This window comes from Lampetra fluviatilis, chromosome 34 (genome assembly GCF_964198595.1).
Source record: "Lampetra fluviatilis chromosome 34, kcLamFluv1.1, whole genome shotgun sequence".
NCBI lineage: Eukaryota > Metazoa > Chordata > Hyperoartia > Petromyzontiformes > Petromyzontidae > Lampetra > Lampetra fluviatilis.
Genome location: NC_136308.1, coordinates 6,591,098 through 6,608,217, shown reverse-complemented (window position 1 = coordinate 6,608,217; position 17,120 = coordinate 6,591,098). Strand labels below are relative to the sequence as shown.

Genomic DNA, 17,120 nt, shown 5'->3' with positions numbered 1-17,120 from the left:
TCACCACCGTGGCCATGTACACAGGCGCTCATCCTGATGCAATCCTAGTACTTTTGGTTCTCCAGTTGGAAGACAGACCGGCAGGCACCCCGTGCCAATGTCCAGATGAGACTTCTCCAAATGCCCACCCGCCCCCCGCCGCACTAGTGGCCTCGTGTGGTGACAAGCGGTGAGTCTCATGTACACTTTGGCAGTCCTCAATGAGCCGTTGTAAGATAACGACTAACTGACCACTCTCCACTTCAGGTTATTCCTCCTCAAAAAAAGGTTAATTGTATTTTGTAAAAGGGCCAATTGGTGCAATTGCTACGTGAATCGCTCATCCTCGGTTCACCTTTGGTCATTGATGTATAAAGTGTAAGTAATAGCATATTTCATAAAAAATATATATATATTTAGTGCTAATATTATAAAAAAAAATACAGTAACCACATTCGACTCAAATGCCGAGTATGTCGAAATACTTTTTTGCTGTGAACGCCATTTTGTTTTAATTCTCAAAGAGTTTGCTTTGTTCTAACCCCTTTACAAAGCACCGTTTAGGAATGAACATTTGCAGCCCAATTTGTCATTCTACTGCTGGATGAGGGCCTCCCCCTATGCCTTGTGACCAGTGCAGGATATCCGATCAATTCCCTCTCCTGCCCACATCGCCCATCAAACCCGCCTTTCGTGGACGTTTCTCACCCACATCCCAAACGCAGTCCCGGATCAAATCCTGCTTAGCTTCTGAGGTCTGACTGAGATCGCGAGCATGGAGGGTTGATTTGATCATAGGCCATTTTAAAATGATGCTATGGGGGTTGTCATTTGAGAGAGAGGGGGTGGGGGTTTCTTTTCCCACAAACAAACGAAAAGCAGTGGAAAAGATGGTGGTTGTCTAGTGATTTTAGTTCAATTAAATGCGCTCCTTGGGGCGGGCACAGCGGATCATTAACATTGAAAATCGCCATTATTCAGAACCCGGAGTCGCACAGTCAGATAGAAAGGGTCCCGACAGGAGAGCAATCCAGTGTGACAATCTGGAAGCGGATTTCTCCGTAGCATTCACGAATGCCCCCTTATAAAGTATCATTACCCCCGCAATCCCCGCCCTCCGCACCTCCGATTCGCACGTTTGGCTACGTACGGCGTCATAGAAGTTCAACAGACGTGTTGGAAAAAGAGTACCCGCACTTTACCCCGCCATACGCAACCTGCAGATCGACTTAATTGCAGTGCACCCATTTACACTGGTGGGTGGACAGAAGCGGGATTAATTTAATAAACCTACATACGTACACATACACCCTTCCCCAGCGCCCTCGGTAAAACCGTCTCTGTGAAGCCATTCTAATCCTAGATTTAAAGCTTTCGTGACTGCAGGGATTCATATTCTTGGTTCTTTTGGTAAAGTCACGTCGAAGGAAAATAATAAAATAATAAAAATAAAACATAATAAAATTCTCACGACGTTTCGGCCACAACGCAAGCAGCCGTCGTGGCTGAAACGTCGTGAGAATTGTATTGTTTGATATTTTTATTATTTTATTATTACCCTTCTGCGTGACTTTACCGAAAGAACCAATAATATGCATCGATCTTTTGTCAGGTGGCTTTGAAGAAGATTAGAAAAACGGTCAATTATCTCTGCCCCTCAAACAGTTGCCTAAACAAGTATGAATATAAATTGATCACCGCATGCATCTCTAAATATCTGATTAGTTTGTTGGATTTTAGTGAGGGTGAGCAAAAAATAACAATACGAACAAATTAACATTTTTATGGCGACGAATTTACATTTATTGACGTTCGCGCTTATAAATCACGACTTTTTTTTTAAGCCTCCAAATATATTGGCGAATTATTTTTTAATGACTATTACATATTCTACATGAAGCTCTGAGTTATAACATAATTGAAAACATCACGTACTTGACGATTTATTTATAGCTGACAAACTTCACAGGCCCAAGTAATACCTTCTGACGGTGATGTTAAATGCATGAGTTGTAGCGGTGGATGCTGGTGAGGTGTAATGGTCAGCACACTAGACTTGAAGTCCAGAGGTCACTGGTTCAATATCTAAAAGGGGCACAATATTTTAAAAAAATGGGAATGTTTCGTTACCCCCCCCCTCATCCCACATCTATTTCAATTATTTGGCTGCTATAAATGTCCACGTGATAAACCACTTCGTTGAGAAGCTATCACTTGTGGCCAGGTCGCTTCTGAAGAAGAAGCTTATAGCTCAGTGGGCTTTACCTCGTCAAATTAAAATAATTTATCTTCATTGTTCATTTTTGTGTAATTTGCTTACTTTTTCTGCACTTCGCACTCCTATCGTGTTTTTGTATTGTGCGTTGTTGTTACTCTCTGACCCGCTGGTACTAGTCATCTGTGAAAAATAGTATAGCTCATCGGATTCCTCCAGCTTAAATAAGCATTCTGATTCTGTATACAAAGCAGTCTGAATAAGAACACCACACTTAGTAGATCAAGTGGGTTGCGTGCGATGGGGTAAAGAGTGTGGATACTCTCACCTCTTCCAAATGTCTGATCGGCGTGGAAGAGTAGGCCAAAATACCCACTTAGAGGGGCCTAAAGAATGGGACATCCATTAAGGAGATGGAGCATTGAAATCATCTGGTTTGTGGGTGCCAGGTGGTCGCTACAATCATAGAGAGATGGCAACAGCTCGCGGTCGCCTTCATCCAGCAGTGAATTTATCATGGCTGATGATGACATTGATGACGATCTTATGATGTGGTGGCTTTTAGCCGTCACATCCATTGTTGTTGTTGTCTGAGGCACAAGTGCAAATCATCTTCTTGGTTCTTTCGGTAAAGTCACGTAACTTTACCGAAAGAACCAAGAAGATGAATCCCTGCAGTCACGAAAGCTTTCAATCTAAAAGTACAAATCAGCCAAGGCACAGGAAAGACTGTTGTTTCATGAGCCGGTGTGCAGGCTTACCTCTCTGTTGTCACGGTTTGCCTGCACCATCCCTCCTTCGAAGCACGGCTCAATATAATGCAGCTGCTCATTGTACTGGCACACAGAGAAGGGACACGCCATCATCATAATCAAACCATCATCATCACCATCATCATCGCCGCAGGAGTCATGGCCACTCTGCCTCTTGCCAGGTCATCCAGATCAGCCATTGTCAACTTATTTATTTACTGCAGTTTTTTGTGTTTAGTTTGTTGTCATTTGCCCGCACCTCCGATTAGCAAGGTTCACTACCGACGGTGCAAAAGAAGTTCAACATACATACATTATACTCCTGCACGTGACTGGATCTCATCGCCCCATCTCACGGACGCACAATACCTATGCACTCCTCTACGGAATGGCTACCAATCTGTTCGCAGTCTCGTCCGTTAGCAATCATCCATTCAACAAGTATTTCCTGCCCAATCCGACATTTCTCAGCATTCAACCGTGCGTCTCTGAGTTGTGTTTGCTTTCTGATCCACGATCCCCTGTGTTTGCCATTCAATGCAAGTCAGAACATGCATCTGGTGCATGTTTCTTTGCACACTTTTCAGCTTTTGCTCCATTTGTTGTTTCAGTGTCCGCATTTCTGCTCAATGTGTGATTAATGGCAGTATAGGGTCAATAAAAAAAATGTTCCTCTTCAGCCACACAATGAGTTATTGCCATCATCATTTATTGCACTTGTACGGTGAGATGTGACTTTGAGCCACATTCATTTTTAGGGGTTCGCTGGCCACGTGGTGGTTGTTTGATGTCTACATTTCTTGTCGTTAACCCTCCACCCACCCGACAAGGTTGCCACGCTCACAAAGTCATTGTTCGTACGTGGCCAAGTGTCTCGATCGAGTTTTGGCCGACAGAGCCCCTCAGCAGTTGCTCAAGGGGGGGTTTATTTTTTTTGTTCACGGCGGAATTCGACGCGTCGCTTCGGGCTTCACCGGGGTGGTGGGGCTTGGCAAATTGAGCACGAGATGCCACATTGTGGCACTGCGACCCGCGAGAAAGATACGCAACCGCCGTCCGTGCATTCCGAACACCGCCAACACGCCAGAGCGCCGCGGTTCTGCAGCGGAGCTCTTACGTCCGCAATGGAAGTTGATTGATGGTGCGACGTTTCTCACAATTTACATATTTCTATAGAAATTATAATTTTACAAAAACAAGTGATGAATTGGTTATAGCTCATGTATTCACTTGATTTACACTGGAAGTGCTACTTAAATGCGAAAAAAGCCATTATTTCCCTCATGGGATGATGATCATTTGAAATGTGAGGCTTATTAGCAGCACATTACAACGTCCATTATTTATGATTTGGATCAAAATATGGCACAAGTAATGGTGCGTGTAGTTCTGTGGATTAACAGACACACATCGAGCCAAACTGTTTAGCCAGGAGGTTCTAAACGCCATTAAAAATGCAATTGATGCCAGGTGTTGTGCCATCATCAGCGTTCTTTAAAAGTAATGTACATCAACTAGATTCGTCATGCCTCATAGAATGATTGAAAAAGAACAGCGACGCGCTTCAAGGGAAGGCCGCTCCCTGGGCTGGTGCCACGGTCTTTTGATCACAAGTGACGATGTTTTATTTAAGGATTTTTGGATAATGCTTTCAAACCGCCAAGAATTCTGGATCGATGCGCTCTCCGATGTGTTTTCGGGTTGTGTCGCGCGTTTGGAACTACGCAGTTCGTCGTGAAGCTTCCAGGCACGTGGAGATCAACGTTGGACATCACGCTGAACAATATGTGGTTACAATTGGGATACACATCGTTGAAGAGCTACATGGCACAACGCGACAACCCTACACAGTATTATCAACGAGGTTTTTTTTTTACATTTGCTTACGACATTACAACTTGGGGTGCTGCAGTGGCGAGATGTTAATGACCTCGCCTGGTATGCAAGAGATTGTGAGTTCGATCCCGACCCTGACGCCTGCTGTATACTTGGAGTGGTTATGTGGATATTTTCTCCGGTTCCGCCGGTTTTTCTCTCCACATTTATAAACATGTGTCTAGAGCATTTAGCTGATATTAATTTTCCACGTGATAAGCTACTTCATTGGGCTATCATCTGTGGCCAGGTCGCTTCTGAAAACAGAGCTATATAGCTCAGTGGGCCTTACTTGGTAAAATAAAAATAAAAAATAATTCGTTTTTAGTTCAACTTACACACTGTACAATGGCGAATGGTGCAGATGGAAGCCTAATACAGTGTGGATTTGCAATAGTAATACACGAGTATTTTGTTTGTTTTACTTATAAGCCCTTAATCCCACGGACGGTTTTAGTTTTGACAAGGTACGCACCCATTTTTTCCCATAAATTATTCCAGCAACATAAAGCAACGTGAATAAGGACACGCGCCTTGGGATTGGGAGGAAATTGAAGTGGGGCTGATAAAGTAAAGGACATCGCTTGATTTGTTGCGTGAAATTGCACAAGAAAGCACTTCCTCTGCCAACAGGGGTTGGCAGAGGAAATATTTTATTTAAGTTTATAGAAATTAATCCATTGGTCATAGGTTAAAAGCAGTACTGGCACATTCCCAGATGTGTTGCTGCTTAAAAGATATTATACATACAAAGAGAGTCCTTTAATTAAAACGTCGATATAATTTATAACTAAAGTGCTCGCCATTAAGTTACAGGCAGAACTAACACAAAAAAAGTTTATTTTATGAACTCGAAAGGCAATATGCCCAGAACGTTAGACCATTTATCTGTGAATACGGAAATTCGATGTTCAACGCAAGTTCATGCGCACAACATCGATTGCCCGCAAAGGCTTAAACAGTGCTGCTTGCCTGTACCTCGTGTGCCCAACGAGCATGTATGTATGTTGAACTTCTTCTTGGTTCTTTTGGTAAAGTCACGTAGAAGGGAAATAATACAATGATGAAAATAAAACATAATAAAATCATTCTCACGACGTTTCGGCCACAACGCAAGCAGCCGTCCTCAGGTGAAGAACAGGTCTGTCGGACGCTGTCTTTCTGACAGACCTGTTCTTCACCTGAGGACGGCTGCTTGCGTTGTGGCCAAAACGTCGTGAAAATTATTTTATTATTTTAAAGTTTTATTATTTTATTATTTCCCTTCTACGTGACTTTACCGAAAGAACCAAGAAGATGAATCCCTGCAGTCACGAAAGCTGTAAATCGAAAAATATGTTGAACTTATTTTGCACTGTCCGTAGCCAACCGTGCGAATCGCAACCAGCCATGGATCCTTGCGAGCGAATTCGGAGTGAAGCAGGCAGCGCTGGTGAAGAGCGATCACCTTTGGTTTTATGCAAGAGCACTCACTCTGCTGGGCTCAGTGACTTCCCCTAGCCTAAGCCCCAATGAAAGCTCTGGGTTCGGCCCTGCTGTAGGAAACACACGTGGGACGTTCTTGCCTAGCAGCAGCAGCAACAGCTGCAGCACTGAAACAAAGCAATCATCCCAATTCCTTGGTGACAATAGGCGACCGTCCTTCAGCGAACCATGCATTGAATGAAACGCCCGAGCAAGGCCCACGAGAGAAAATTAGGTGCTAATGCTCCGCGGTTGTTTCGTTTTTTTTTGCACGATAGAAACACCGCGATGAGAATTCTAGCAGCAGACGGATGTGGCCTGGAAACCGTGAATTTGCTGAGCAAGTGGGGAGCTTTTTAACCTTTAAATAATGGAAGAGCACCTTTTTACATTTTCAAATTCGTAGAGAGGGGTTGATTTCTGGAGCGTGTAATTGTGTATATGTGTGCGCATGCATGAATATATGTCAGTGCGCACATATAGGGTAATGGTATAGTGTTAGGTTTGTGTTACAGACGGTTATTATTTTGGCAGAACAGCTTGTCTCAACGTTACATAGAACAGTGCTTCACATTGGGATTATAATTTTGACTTCATTTAACTGGCTACATCACTGTGCTTTGAACTGGTGACCTGCGGTTAATACCTGGCCACGGTGAACATCAGTGGTGTGTGCTATCTGAACGATTCCTGGGCCACTCATTTCACCGACCCACACTGATCAGCGAGTACGGTCAACCCTATAACTGACATGGAGTAGGGAAGCGCATTGACAGAGCTACGTAAATTGCTCTGACAGTATTCTATTTCGAAACGGTATCAACGAATTGAGGCTCAATTATTTTCGTGCGACCGCTTTTTTCCGATGAAAACGCAGCAACGGCCGAGACGGTCGATGACACCGACGGATCGCGCTCAACGTCGCGGGGGACACTCACAGCGATTGATATTCTTAGGTTTTTTCGGTAAAGTCACGTAGGTAAAAAAATTAAAATTAATGAAAGTAAAATAAAAATAAAATAAAAATCACGACGTTTCGGAGGCAACACAAGCTTCCGTCTTCAGGTGGAACCGTCACAGCACTATAGCTGTATCAACTGGAACCGTCACAGCACGATAGCTGTATCAACTTGATACAGCTATCGTGCTGTGACGGTTCCACCTGAAGACGGAAGCTTGTGTTGCCTCCGAAACGTCGTGATTTTTATTTGATTTTACTTTTATTAATTTAAATTTTTTACCTACGTGACTTTACCAAAAAAACCTAAGAATATGAATCCTTGCAGTCACGAAAGCTTCAAATCTAGAACTCACAGCGATGACGTTCACAAAGTCGTTATCCCCGAGTGTGTCCAGGATGGTGCTGATGGTCTGCTTGGCGATGGTGAGGCGCAGACCCTTCATGCTGCCACTCACGTCCACCAGAATGACGATGTCCTTGGGCGACGTCGCCGCCTGAATGTACCTGCGTGCGGCGAGATCGTGAGGGTGGTACAGACCAGAACGACGAGCAGTCTTGGCTTACCGGTGGAGTGTCTAATCAACTAATTGCTTGACTCACTAGCTCACTAATCAACTGAGTTAGTAATATACTGACTGACAGACTAATTGACCGACCCCCTGATTGACTGACCAATTCACTTATTGATAGACTGATTGATCATCCGATTGACCAATTAATGTCCTGGCCCACTGACTTAATGACCAATTATCTTATTGAATAATTGACATAGGAACTGATTGATCAACTAATTTACTGAGAAACCTATTGACTTAGCGACTGAATGATGGACGTAGTAAATGACCCACGGACTGACAATAAACATTTTATCAGCTGACTCATGCCTTTAGTGCATGCCTTTGTGGCAAAGCTGGGTACGGACCATATAACTCACTTTGGGGGCAAGGGTCGTTGGATCACGTAGATTATGTGAACCTCCAAAACACACTCGGCTGAGTACTGGCCAAAAGATAGCAGTACAGAAAGTAGGTTAGAAACCCATTTCTTATGGACCTCATCTTAGTAATTGTTCCTTTTATATGTATGGTGGGTTTTCTCTGAGTATGTGAGCTTCCTCCTCCACGATCATTCGTGAAATCGGTCAAACATCCAAATTGCAGAAAGTGTTTTGAAACTCAGTGAGCATTTCCCTGGGTAAATAACTGACGTTATTTTTATTACTTTTACAAGTATGTACAGATACTCACCAGCCCCTGTTCCTGCAATCAAATGAAATCACTCCATTTTCATCTGGCGTCCATTTGATACCTGGAGACATGGGCATCTTAGAATCGGCATCTGGTGTAGGTGAATCATATATCACGGGGGAATTTCATTAAGTAAAGAGACAAATGCTGTAAGTTATGCGAGTGCAATTTTAGTCAAATAAGATGTGTTACTGATTGGAAAATCATATCATCACTTTTGTACATCGGTTTAATTCAGATGTTTCCACTTGATGGCAGATGTATCACGTGATTTACGATGGCAGTGCCCTTACACAACTGTACATCAGAAGAGCACTGTGCTGTTATTTGATGAAAATTATCAAGCATGCTGATGCCGATGGCTTCCCATAGCTGTCTACGATTAAATACCCTGAACCAAGATGCAGGCTAAGGTAGTTTAGTAGTATTATTAGAGACTGCAGTGCAGTGGGGAAGACTACATGTGATCATTAGATATATATGTATCTAAACATGATTACTGACTGCACTGATTTGGCTGATGTGACAATTGCGGATCCCTTGCATAAAACATTGAATAACGTAAGGATGGACTAAAATTCCACACGGTAAAGGTGAAAAGGTAAAGGTGCAGCCCTGCAAAATCCGTTCATTGCTACTACTGGCGTAAGGGCCTCCACCAAAGGGAGCTCCAGAAAGGGCCCTCTCGAGTATATTTGGCCTACTCTTCCACACTGGCCAGACGTCTTAGAAGAGGCGAGAATGCCCGCACTTCACAGCACCATACGGCTGGGCGGTCAGAGAGTGCCGGGAGGATTTAAGAAACGTGCACCTCTTGTTTCAACTGCCGCACCGGTGAACCACGTGACCAGCGTGCGAACCGTTGCACCGTGGCTCAGACCACAGCCAGGGGGTTAAAGTGGCATAAAAAGTTCAGCCAGTTGGCAGATGTCTGGAGACGCACGGATGTGGCCCCGTTGCAGCGCCAACGCTCCGCTTACCCGGGTACTGGCGGAAGAATCCCGTAGAGCTGCCGTAGTATTGCCACGTGAGGGTGGCATCGCGCTCGAAGTTGTCCTCAAACACGGGGTTCAGGGCCTCGGACCAGAATGCACCATTCACGATGTTTGGCTCTGAACACAAGAGGAGAGAGTTGGGGGACTGCTCACTGCTGGCATACTGTTTCACTTGTGGTCGCGACTGATGCTTCGCGCACACAGAGGGAATCAGGGCGATTCTTCCACGATTGACTCTGGCTGTGAAGTGAGAGGCAATATAATGAAGGAGTGTGCAGAGAGGCATCAAGCGGAGAAGAAGACACAGATACCTTATTGTAATAATTCGCTCCCCAATTCGATGAATTCTGGGTTGTGAGTCAATGTTTGTTTTACATTTGCTGTCTTTTTTTAGAGCAGCTTTGTTAGCCATACTTGATGAACCGAGCATTATATGCTTAGGTATATGGAAATCATGAATGCAGAAGTATTACATGTAGATTCAAGCAGACAGGAGAATGGACGAGTGTAACTCATGAATAGAGGATGACCAGTGGGTATTGCTTTGATTGCCCAGAAATAACATCCAAAGGCTTTCAAATCAGAGACTGCTTTACAACGAGAGTGATTGGCAGATGAAACAAAATTAGCGCAAGTTAAACTTGCTTAAGTCCCCTTTGGTGACTCCCATCTCTCCAGCAGAGAGGGAGACAATCTCGTGATTTAAAATGAAATTTGACAAACAATCAGAGAAGCAATGAAGAAGTTTTGCATCCTGCTAGAGACAATGAATAACCAGAAGCTGGCATATTCTATCCGCAGGAACAGCGGTGGTCTCCGATTCAGGCAGAGGTGTGGACTCGAGTCATGTGACTTGGACTCGAGTCAGACTCGAGTCATGAATTTGATGACTTGCGACTCGACTTGGACTTGCATAACAATGACTTTGTCCCACCTATGAGATGTGGACTCGAGTCATGTGACTTGGACTCGAGTCAGACTCGAGTCATGAATTTGATGACTTGCGACTCGACTTGGACTTGCATAACAATGACTTTGTCCCACCTCTGGATTAAGGGTGTTTAAAAATGATGGACCCAATTTCAAAGCAGTATATTTCACGATGGCAACATGTGACAATTAAACAAAAATCTACAAACGGTTTAATGAGTTATCAAGTTTTACTAACCATTTTATAAATGCTCTATGTGCCCTCCACCTGCTGTACGGACAACATCGAGACGACAGTTGAATTCGTCCCAAACGCCTCTCTTCTCACGTTTTCCTCTGAGGTGCGTGGTCGCCCCGTGCTCTTCCCCTTACATAAACAGCCTGTTTCCTCAAATTGTCGGTACCAACGACGAATGCTCTTTGACATTGGCGGATCAATGCCAAAACGCCGTTGAAACGCACGCCGCACCGCAATTACGGATTCAGTCTTGCTGAAGTGCAGAAAGCAAAACGCCTTGTGTTGCGGGGGTCACCATCTTGCGAATGACTGAGGCTAGGGGCTGTTTGTGCGCTGGGAGAGGCATCGAGCGGTAATCGTTTGAAACTCCATGCCCCGCCCTCTCCATGCCCCGCCCTCTCCATGCCCCGCCCTCTCCATGCCCCGCCCTCTCCATGCCCCGCCCTCTCCATGCCCCGCCCTCTCCATGCCCCGCCCTCTCCATGCCCCGCCCTCTCCATGCCCCGCCCTCTCCATGCCCCGCCCTCTCCATGCCCCGCCCTCTCCATGCCCCGCCCTCTCCATGCCCCGCCCTCTCCATGCCCCGCCCTCTCCATGCCCCGCCCTCTCCATGCCCCGCCCTCTCCATGCCCCGCCCTCTCCATGCCCCGCCCTCCCTCTCAAGTGGTAAGAGTTTTGTTCATGGGCGGTTCGTGGTTGCAGAGATATAGCGATTTCAAATCGGGTCCATCACTTTTAAACATCCTATACAAATTTACGATGGTTTTTGCACACAAAAATACGGTTAAGTAGATCGGGATAAAGTCAAATAAGCAAGGGAGTAGTGCTCATATCCATTGCTGACTGAGCCAATGTTCCACATTCCCTTGGCTGGGGCCATTATGTCCATAGGTTGACCACTGTTCACATCCTGCAAAGTGGCACTTTATTTATTTGTTAGTCTTTTTCCCACAACGTATTCCAATAGTGTGAATGGCATAATGTTATGAGAAAAGAAATCAATGATGGAAATTTCACAGGGAAATGTGTCTATGTGCCAGATAATGGCTGCACGAGAGATTTTTCACAGGACTTCTGCAATTTTTTTTTTAAATAGCCTTCTGATCCTAAAATTAATTACAGGCGTCTCTTGGCATCTTAACCAAGGTTCTCAGCGCTTCCAGTTTAGCGATCTGACGTCTGGACCACTCGGGCATGTTGGTACTTCCTCGTTTGACCAGAAGTAATGGTAATCTCTCTCAACCCTCCAACCAGGATTTTAACTCACCAGCCTAGGTCCCACGATGAATATTTGGTGAGAGCAGTGGAGAGGTGGTGAGCAAAACCGTGCCATGAACCCAGAAAGCCGAATTCAATTCCTGGCCACGACGAACATCTGAAATCATCCAGGGTGCCCCTTGCTCTTAAACCAACCCTCACTAACCAGTATGTGGAAGTATGGTCTCAAACAACCTCCAGTATTTTGAGATATTCTTCTTCCTGTGACAATCTGCGTCCTGGTTTCTGGTACTTCCGGGGTTAGTGTGAGCTACTTAGAGTTCCCCTGGCTGTCACCTTTGTTGTACACGTTGGTCGGCACTTGCACGTTGCTGAGCGACGTGTTGACGGCCAGGTTGTTGAAGTGTGCGTTGGGCTCCAGGATGAACTCCCTCGCCAGCTCAATGTAGTTCCCCTCCTCGTCCACGTCGTTGATGAACACCGCGTTGTAGTAGTCGTACTGCGAAACCAGGCCCAAGAGCGAAATGCGTTCACCCAGTGAGTGCAATTATCAAGTTGCCAGGCGGTGCAGCTGGCCCATGAGCTGGTGATGCTCGGGTGCTAGATTCCGAAGAGGTGGCAAGGGGTTAGTGAGCGCTGGCGATTGGCTGAGGGCCCTGGCACCACCGGATTTAGGCGGAGAGGCAACGTGAGGCATTTGCCGAGGGTGCTGGCAGATTGTTGGGACTCGGGAGGGGCATAAATGTCAAAGTCCTGTAAACTAAAACTATATACTATTTTTAATTTTATCAGGTAAGGCCCACTGAGCTATATAGCTATTTTTCAGAAGCGACTTGATCACAAATGATCGGTCAACAAAGTGGCTTATCACGTGTGAATTTATAGTAGCAACCAAATATCCTAAACGCGTGTTGATTCTAAATGTGGAGGGAAAAACTGGAGGACCCAGAGAAAAATCAATGTAACCACCGGGGAAAACGTGCAAACTCCAAATATACAGCAGGCGTCAGGGTCGGTATCAAACCCACGGCTTCCTGCATAGCGGGCGAGAGAGTTAACATCTCCGAGCCACCGCAGCACGGTGGAGAGTGCACACGTAATATATCAACGCCACATGGGCAAGTGAAGACACGAGTTGAGACGGGACAGTGATAGAACACCGGGGGCCTGATGTATGCGTAGCACCGGGGCCCAGGCCAACCATGCCACACTGCTGCGCTCAGCATGATGAAATGAAGAGACATCGTACACAGCTGAGAATTGGCATTAGTTAACGGTGCCGGCAAGGATAGATAAGAGCACCGCTATGCGGCATCCATATAAATGACGGCCACGCTTTCAATAATTACGCATCATCTTATGGCATATGCAGACGTGATTTACGTAGGTCCGACGTCGCCATGTGGCTGACAGCGAAACGCAATGGAGAAACGTGAAGCGCCAACCCTTACCGTGCACGCGCTCGCCCGGGACAAATGTCCTGTGCCATTTGCTCACAGCGTTTCGGTCTGATTTCGGACTCACCTGCATTTCTGAGTTGAACTCATGCTTGAGGTCTGCCTCCTCAGCTGCCTCCACCAGTCTCTGTATTTCACGAAAAAATAAACAATATTATTCTGCTGCTGCTGCACATTGACAAAGCCACCAATGCTGAAGGTGCGCGGGCTCATTTACTCTGCAGCGTGCATTTGTCAGTGGCGTAAAGTCCAACTCTTCTACACCGGCTGTGTAGAGGCGCTGTAGCCAAGGGAATATGACACTGGGTGACTTCCTATAACGTGTGAAGGAAATGGATTTGAATCTCCGTGTGCGTTTGTAGTGTAATAGCGCCGGCTGGTGGACAGCAGCGGCAACTGTGGTGGACAGACAGCACACACGCCGGTGACGGCGTGAGCACGGTGTGTGGCCAGAGCGGAGGAGCTAGGGCAAGGGTCATGGAGGACCCCGTCTGGAGGCCCCTGGAACCTGCTAGTGGGTTCGAGAAGGGAGGTGCGGTCAGGGCGGCGCCAGGCCGCGCTGGGAGCATAAAAGGAGCCAAAGCGGGGAGCTCGAGGCTGCCGGTTCTGGGAGTGGACTCGTCTCGTCGTTGCTGTCGTCTCGTCGCCGTCGTCGCTAAACTTCCGCGCTAGATATTGCGCTACGAAGGAGAGTAGTTGGCTATCTCTGTCAGCGCCGTCAGCGTTAGACAGATAGTGTTATGTACAGGCTGGGCTGAGCTGCTGTGGAGAGTGTGCGGACTAGACCGTGGAAGTTGTTGATAAGGAAAGTGCCTCCTAGAAACGACACTTTTATGAAACCACCCGCTTTGGCTACAGCTTCTTTATAATGGAGGGACACTGTTTTTAACTTAAGATGTGTCGAATAATGTACACCTTTATTGTGATGAAGGCTTTATCTCAACAGTAAAAGTTAGTATTAATACGTACACGTTACCACTTTATTCATTCAATTAGCTCCGCGTCCCACAGGGGAGCTAAAGTCTGTGAGATGAGGAGTGGTGGCACGTGGTTAGCACACTGCGTTTCTGAGTGGTGTCACACCAACCTGAATATGTGCTCACTATATAGTGGATCTTTGTCTTTGATTAGGGTGGAGTGGCGATATAACAATGACATATATACACACACGTATGTTGAACTTCTTTTGCACCGTACGCAGTCAACCGCGCGCACCCAGCGAGCCGAGTTCGATTCCCGAGCAAAGCGAACATCAGTGGAGAGCGATATCTGACCTGGCGCTGAGCCCCTCCACTCCTTTACCAACCCGCACTGCGCAGCGTGGGCCAAGAGCATTCGACCCCCTCCACCCCGCCCCCACCTCCTCCGATGGCACTGCCATTGACGCGACACGAAATGGAATTGTTGACCAGAGGATTGACTGCAACACGTTGTCACCGTCCACGTTTCTGCTGCCCCACGTCTCGTCTCTTTTGGTTGTTTTGAGTCTGGCAAGTGCTTCCCTCCTAGGTGACGGCTACAAGGCATTGAGGGAGCAAGCCTGCCACAGAGGTGGGCAAGGGCACAGGTGATTACTAGAATTATAACGAGGCCAGTGTTAGTCTGTGTGCGTGCGTGTGTCCGTGTGTGTGTTGGAGGTGAGGTGTTTGTAAATTGACACGATGTGCATGCACGATGCTTTATCGTGGTGTCGGGAGCACACTTCGCTATGAAACCAGTGAACCAAGTTCGATTCCCGCTGGCTATTATCTGAACCAGACCTGGGCCTCCCCTAGGTCGACTCAGACTCAAATGAGTACCTAGTGTGGTGTGTAGACATTCCCACTGGGGAGTCAAAGGCGGTCGGGCGTGGTGCTGGTCACCGCCGACTCGGTAAACCGTGCCGGCCTTCATAGTTGCTTACTAAGAGCGCTTAGCCCAACAGTCTGTTCAGTCTGCGAAAAGGGGGATCTTTATATTTGTTGGAGGTGAGGTGCTTGTAAATTGACACGGTGTGCATACAAGATGCGTTATCGTGGTGTTTGTGTTTCTGTGTGTGAGCATTACAGAAACACTGCATGTGAGGTGCATTTCAATGTGCCAAATAATAACGATATAGAAACATCTTGACTTTAAGTTTTCGTAACTGCAGGAATTCATATTCTTTGGGTCTTTCGGTAAAGCCACATAGATTGATCAAATAATAAAAAATATTGTTATTATTATTTTTTATCTATGTGGCTTTACCGAAAGACTCAAAGAATATGATATAGAAAAAGTAATATTCGCATGCTCCGCACATTTTGTGGCATAAAAAATTGAGTGAGAAAAGCAAATTCATTATTGTAAGAAGCTCTAGCAGGATGGTTTTAGTAAGGCAGAATACATATATATTGATTGCACTCAGTGATTAATGGCAATGCTCGCTTAATAAAAAAAAAAATCTTCAGAAATTATGTTTACTGCATCGGTCTCGGACAGCATTAAATGTTCCAACTATACGTTATTGATTTAAACAACAGAAAATGAAATTTGCAAATTCATATCCGAGCCAGAAATAAAACTTATTTTATTAATTGTTTCAGCTTGTTCTTTCATGAAATAATCAACGGTGTGTGCAATTGAATTACTGTGATGTGTTGACACTGCACTAAAATAAAAATGAAATGCATGTGTTTGTCACGATTTATGAGCAGTCTGCGCAACTCCTAAAACACTTTAAAAGGAGTGTCTGTGTCAGGACAAAAACAAATCCATCACACATCCTATCCTTCATAAATAATAATTTGTTTTTTTTAAAGAGCTCCCATTACGCCTGAGCGTCTCAGAGTGTTTTACAAGCAATACGTCAAGGAGCATAAACAATCAAGCGAACTCCGGTCATCCTCGCAGCGGCTTTTGGCTGGACATTGAACAAAGACGGTCACTGCATCGCGCGCTTTCAGTTGAGCTTCTGCGGCCGTCTGGAAAGCCCTTCCTTCCGACATTAGGAAGCCACTGGAGCTATGCACTTTTAAATCTCGATTGAAAATTCATTTATTGAGAACAGCTGTTTGTGTTCAGTTTGTTGTCCTTCCCCGACACCTCCGTGTAGCACGGTTGACTACGCTCGGTGCGACATACATACGTGTGACCGCATCACATCTCAAGTATTGGAAACGGCACCGCCAATAATAGCTGATCTTGTGTGGCAAAATGTTGCCAAACACCTGGCCTGCAGGCGTAAATTAGTTTGCCAGTAGGGGGCGATAATTGCAACGTGTAATTCTAATTGTATCAACGTGCAGGTCATTTTTTTCTATTTTGGCAATTGGGCTACGGTGCCGGTACACAAATGGCCCACTCATTCCAAATGACGTGAGGCAATCGTTAGCGTCCACTGTGACGCAGACGGCACGTGTTTTTGTTAAGGTTGCGACACCCATAGTAATAACCAGCGCGGCCTGCCGGATTCGAACCGTGAACCGCATAGAAGTACAACACGAGAATAGTGACCGTATTTTTTGCCGCGCTGTCCTCTACTGACAAAATAGTCCCACAGCAGACCAGCCTTCGACGGCCGTTTAATGCGTGATGGTCACCCATCAAAACATGATCGACTATCAATGTTGATTAGCTTTCGAGATCTGGCGATATCCGGCGCATTCAGAGAGAAGTGGTTTTCGGCATTACATCCCTTTTAAAAAGAGAGTGTGTAAATGGATATTTCCTGACTAATCACGAGAAAAACATGTTTTTGTAACAAACGTAACAGTGTTCGGGAAAGCATGGCTTATAGAAACCAAACTGTCCCCGGTTTTTGATGTCACG

General features: G+C 45.8%; 1 protein-coding gene across 1 annotated transcript in view; it reads right to left on the bottom strand.

Annotated features, from left to right (window-relative positions):
• The window catches only part of LOC144944329 (voltage-dependent calcium channel subunit alpha-2/delta-3-like), a 125,886-nt gene that overhangs the window by 83,375 nt on the left and 25,391 nt on the right, over window positions 1-17,120 (bottom strand). The window contains exons 4-9 of the mRNA XM_078872408.1: window positions 13,399-13,458; window positions 12,211-12,373; window positions 9,474-9,605; window positions 8,494-8,554; window positions 7,600-7,750; window positions 2,956-3,030 (exon numbers count right to left, since the gene is read on the bottom strand). Coding sequence (XP_078728534.1) covers window positions 2,956-3,030; window positions 7,600-7,750; window positions 8,494-8,554; window positions 9,474-9,605; window positions 12,211-12,373; window positions 13,399-13,458 — 642 coding nt within the window. The remainder of the gene's footprint in view (window positions 1-2,955; window positions 3,031-7,599; window positions 7,751-8,493; window positions 8,555-9,473; window positions 9,606-12,210; window positions 12,374-13,398; window positions 13,459-17,120) is intronic.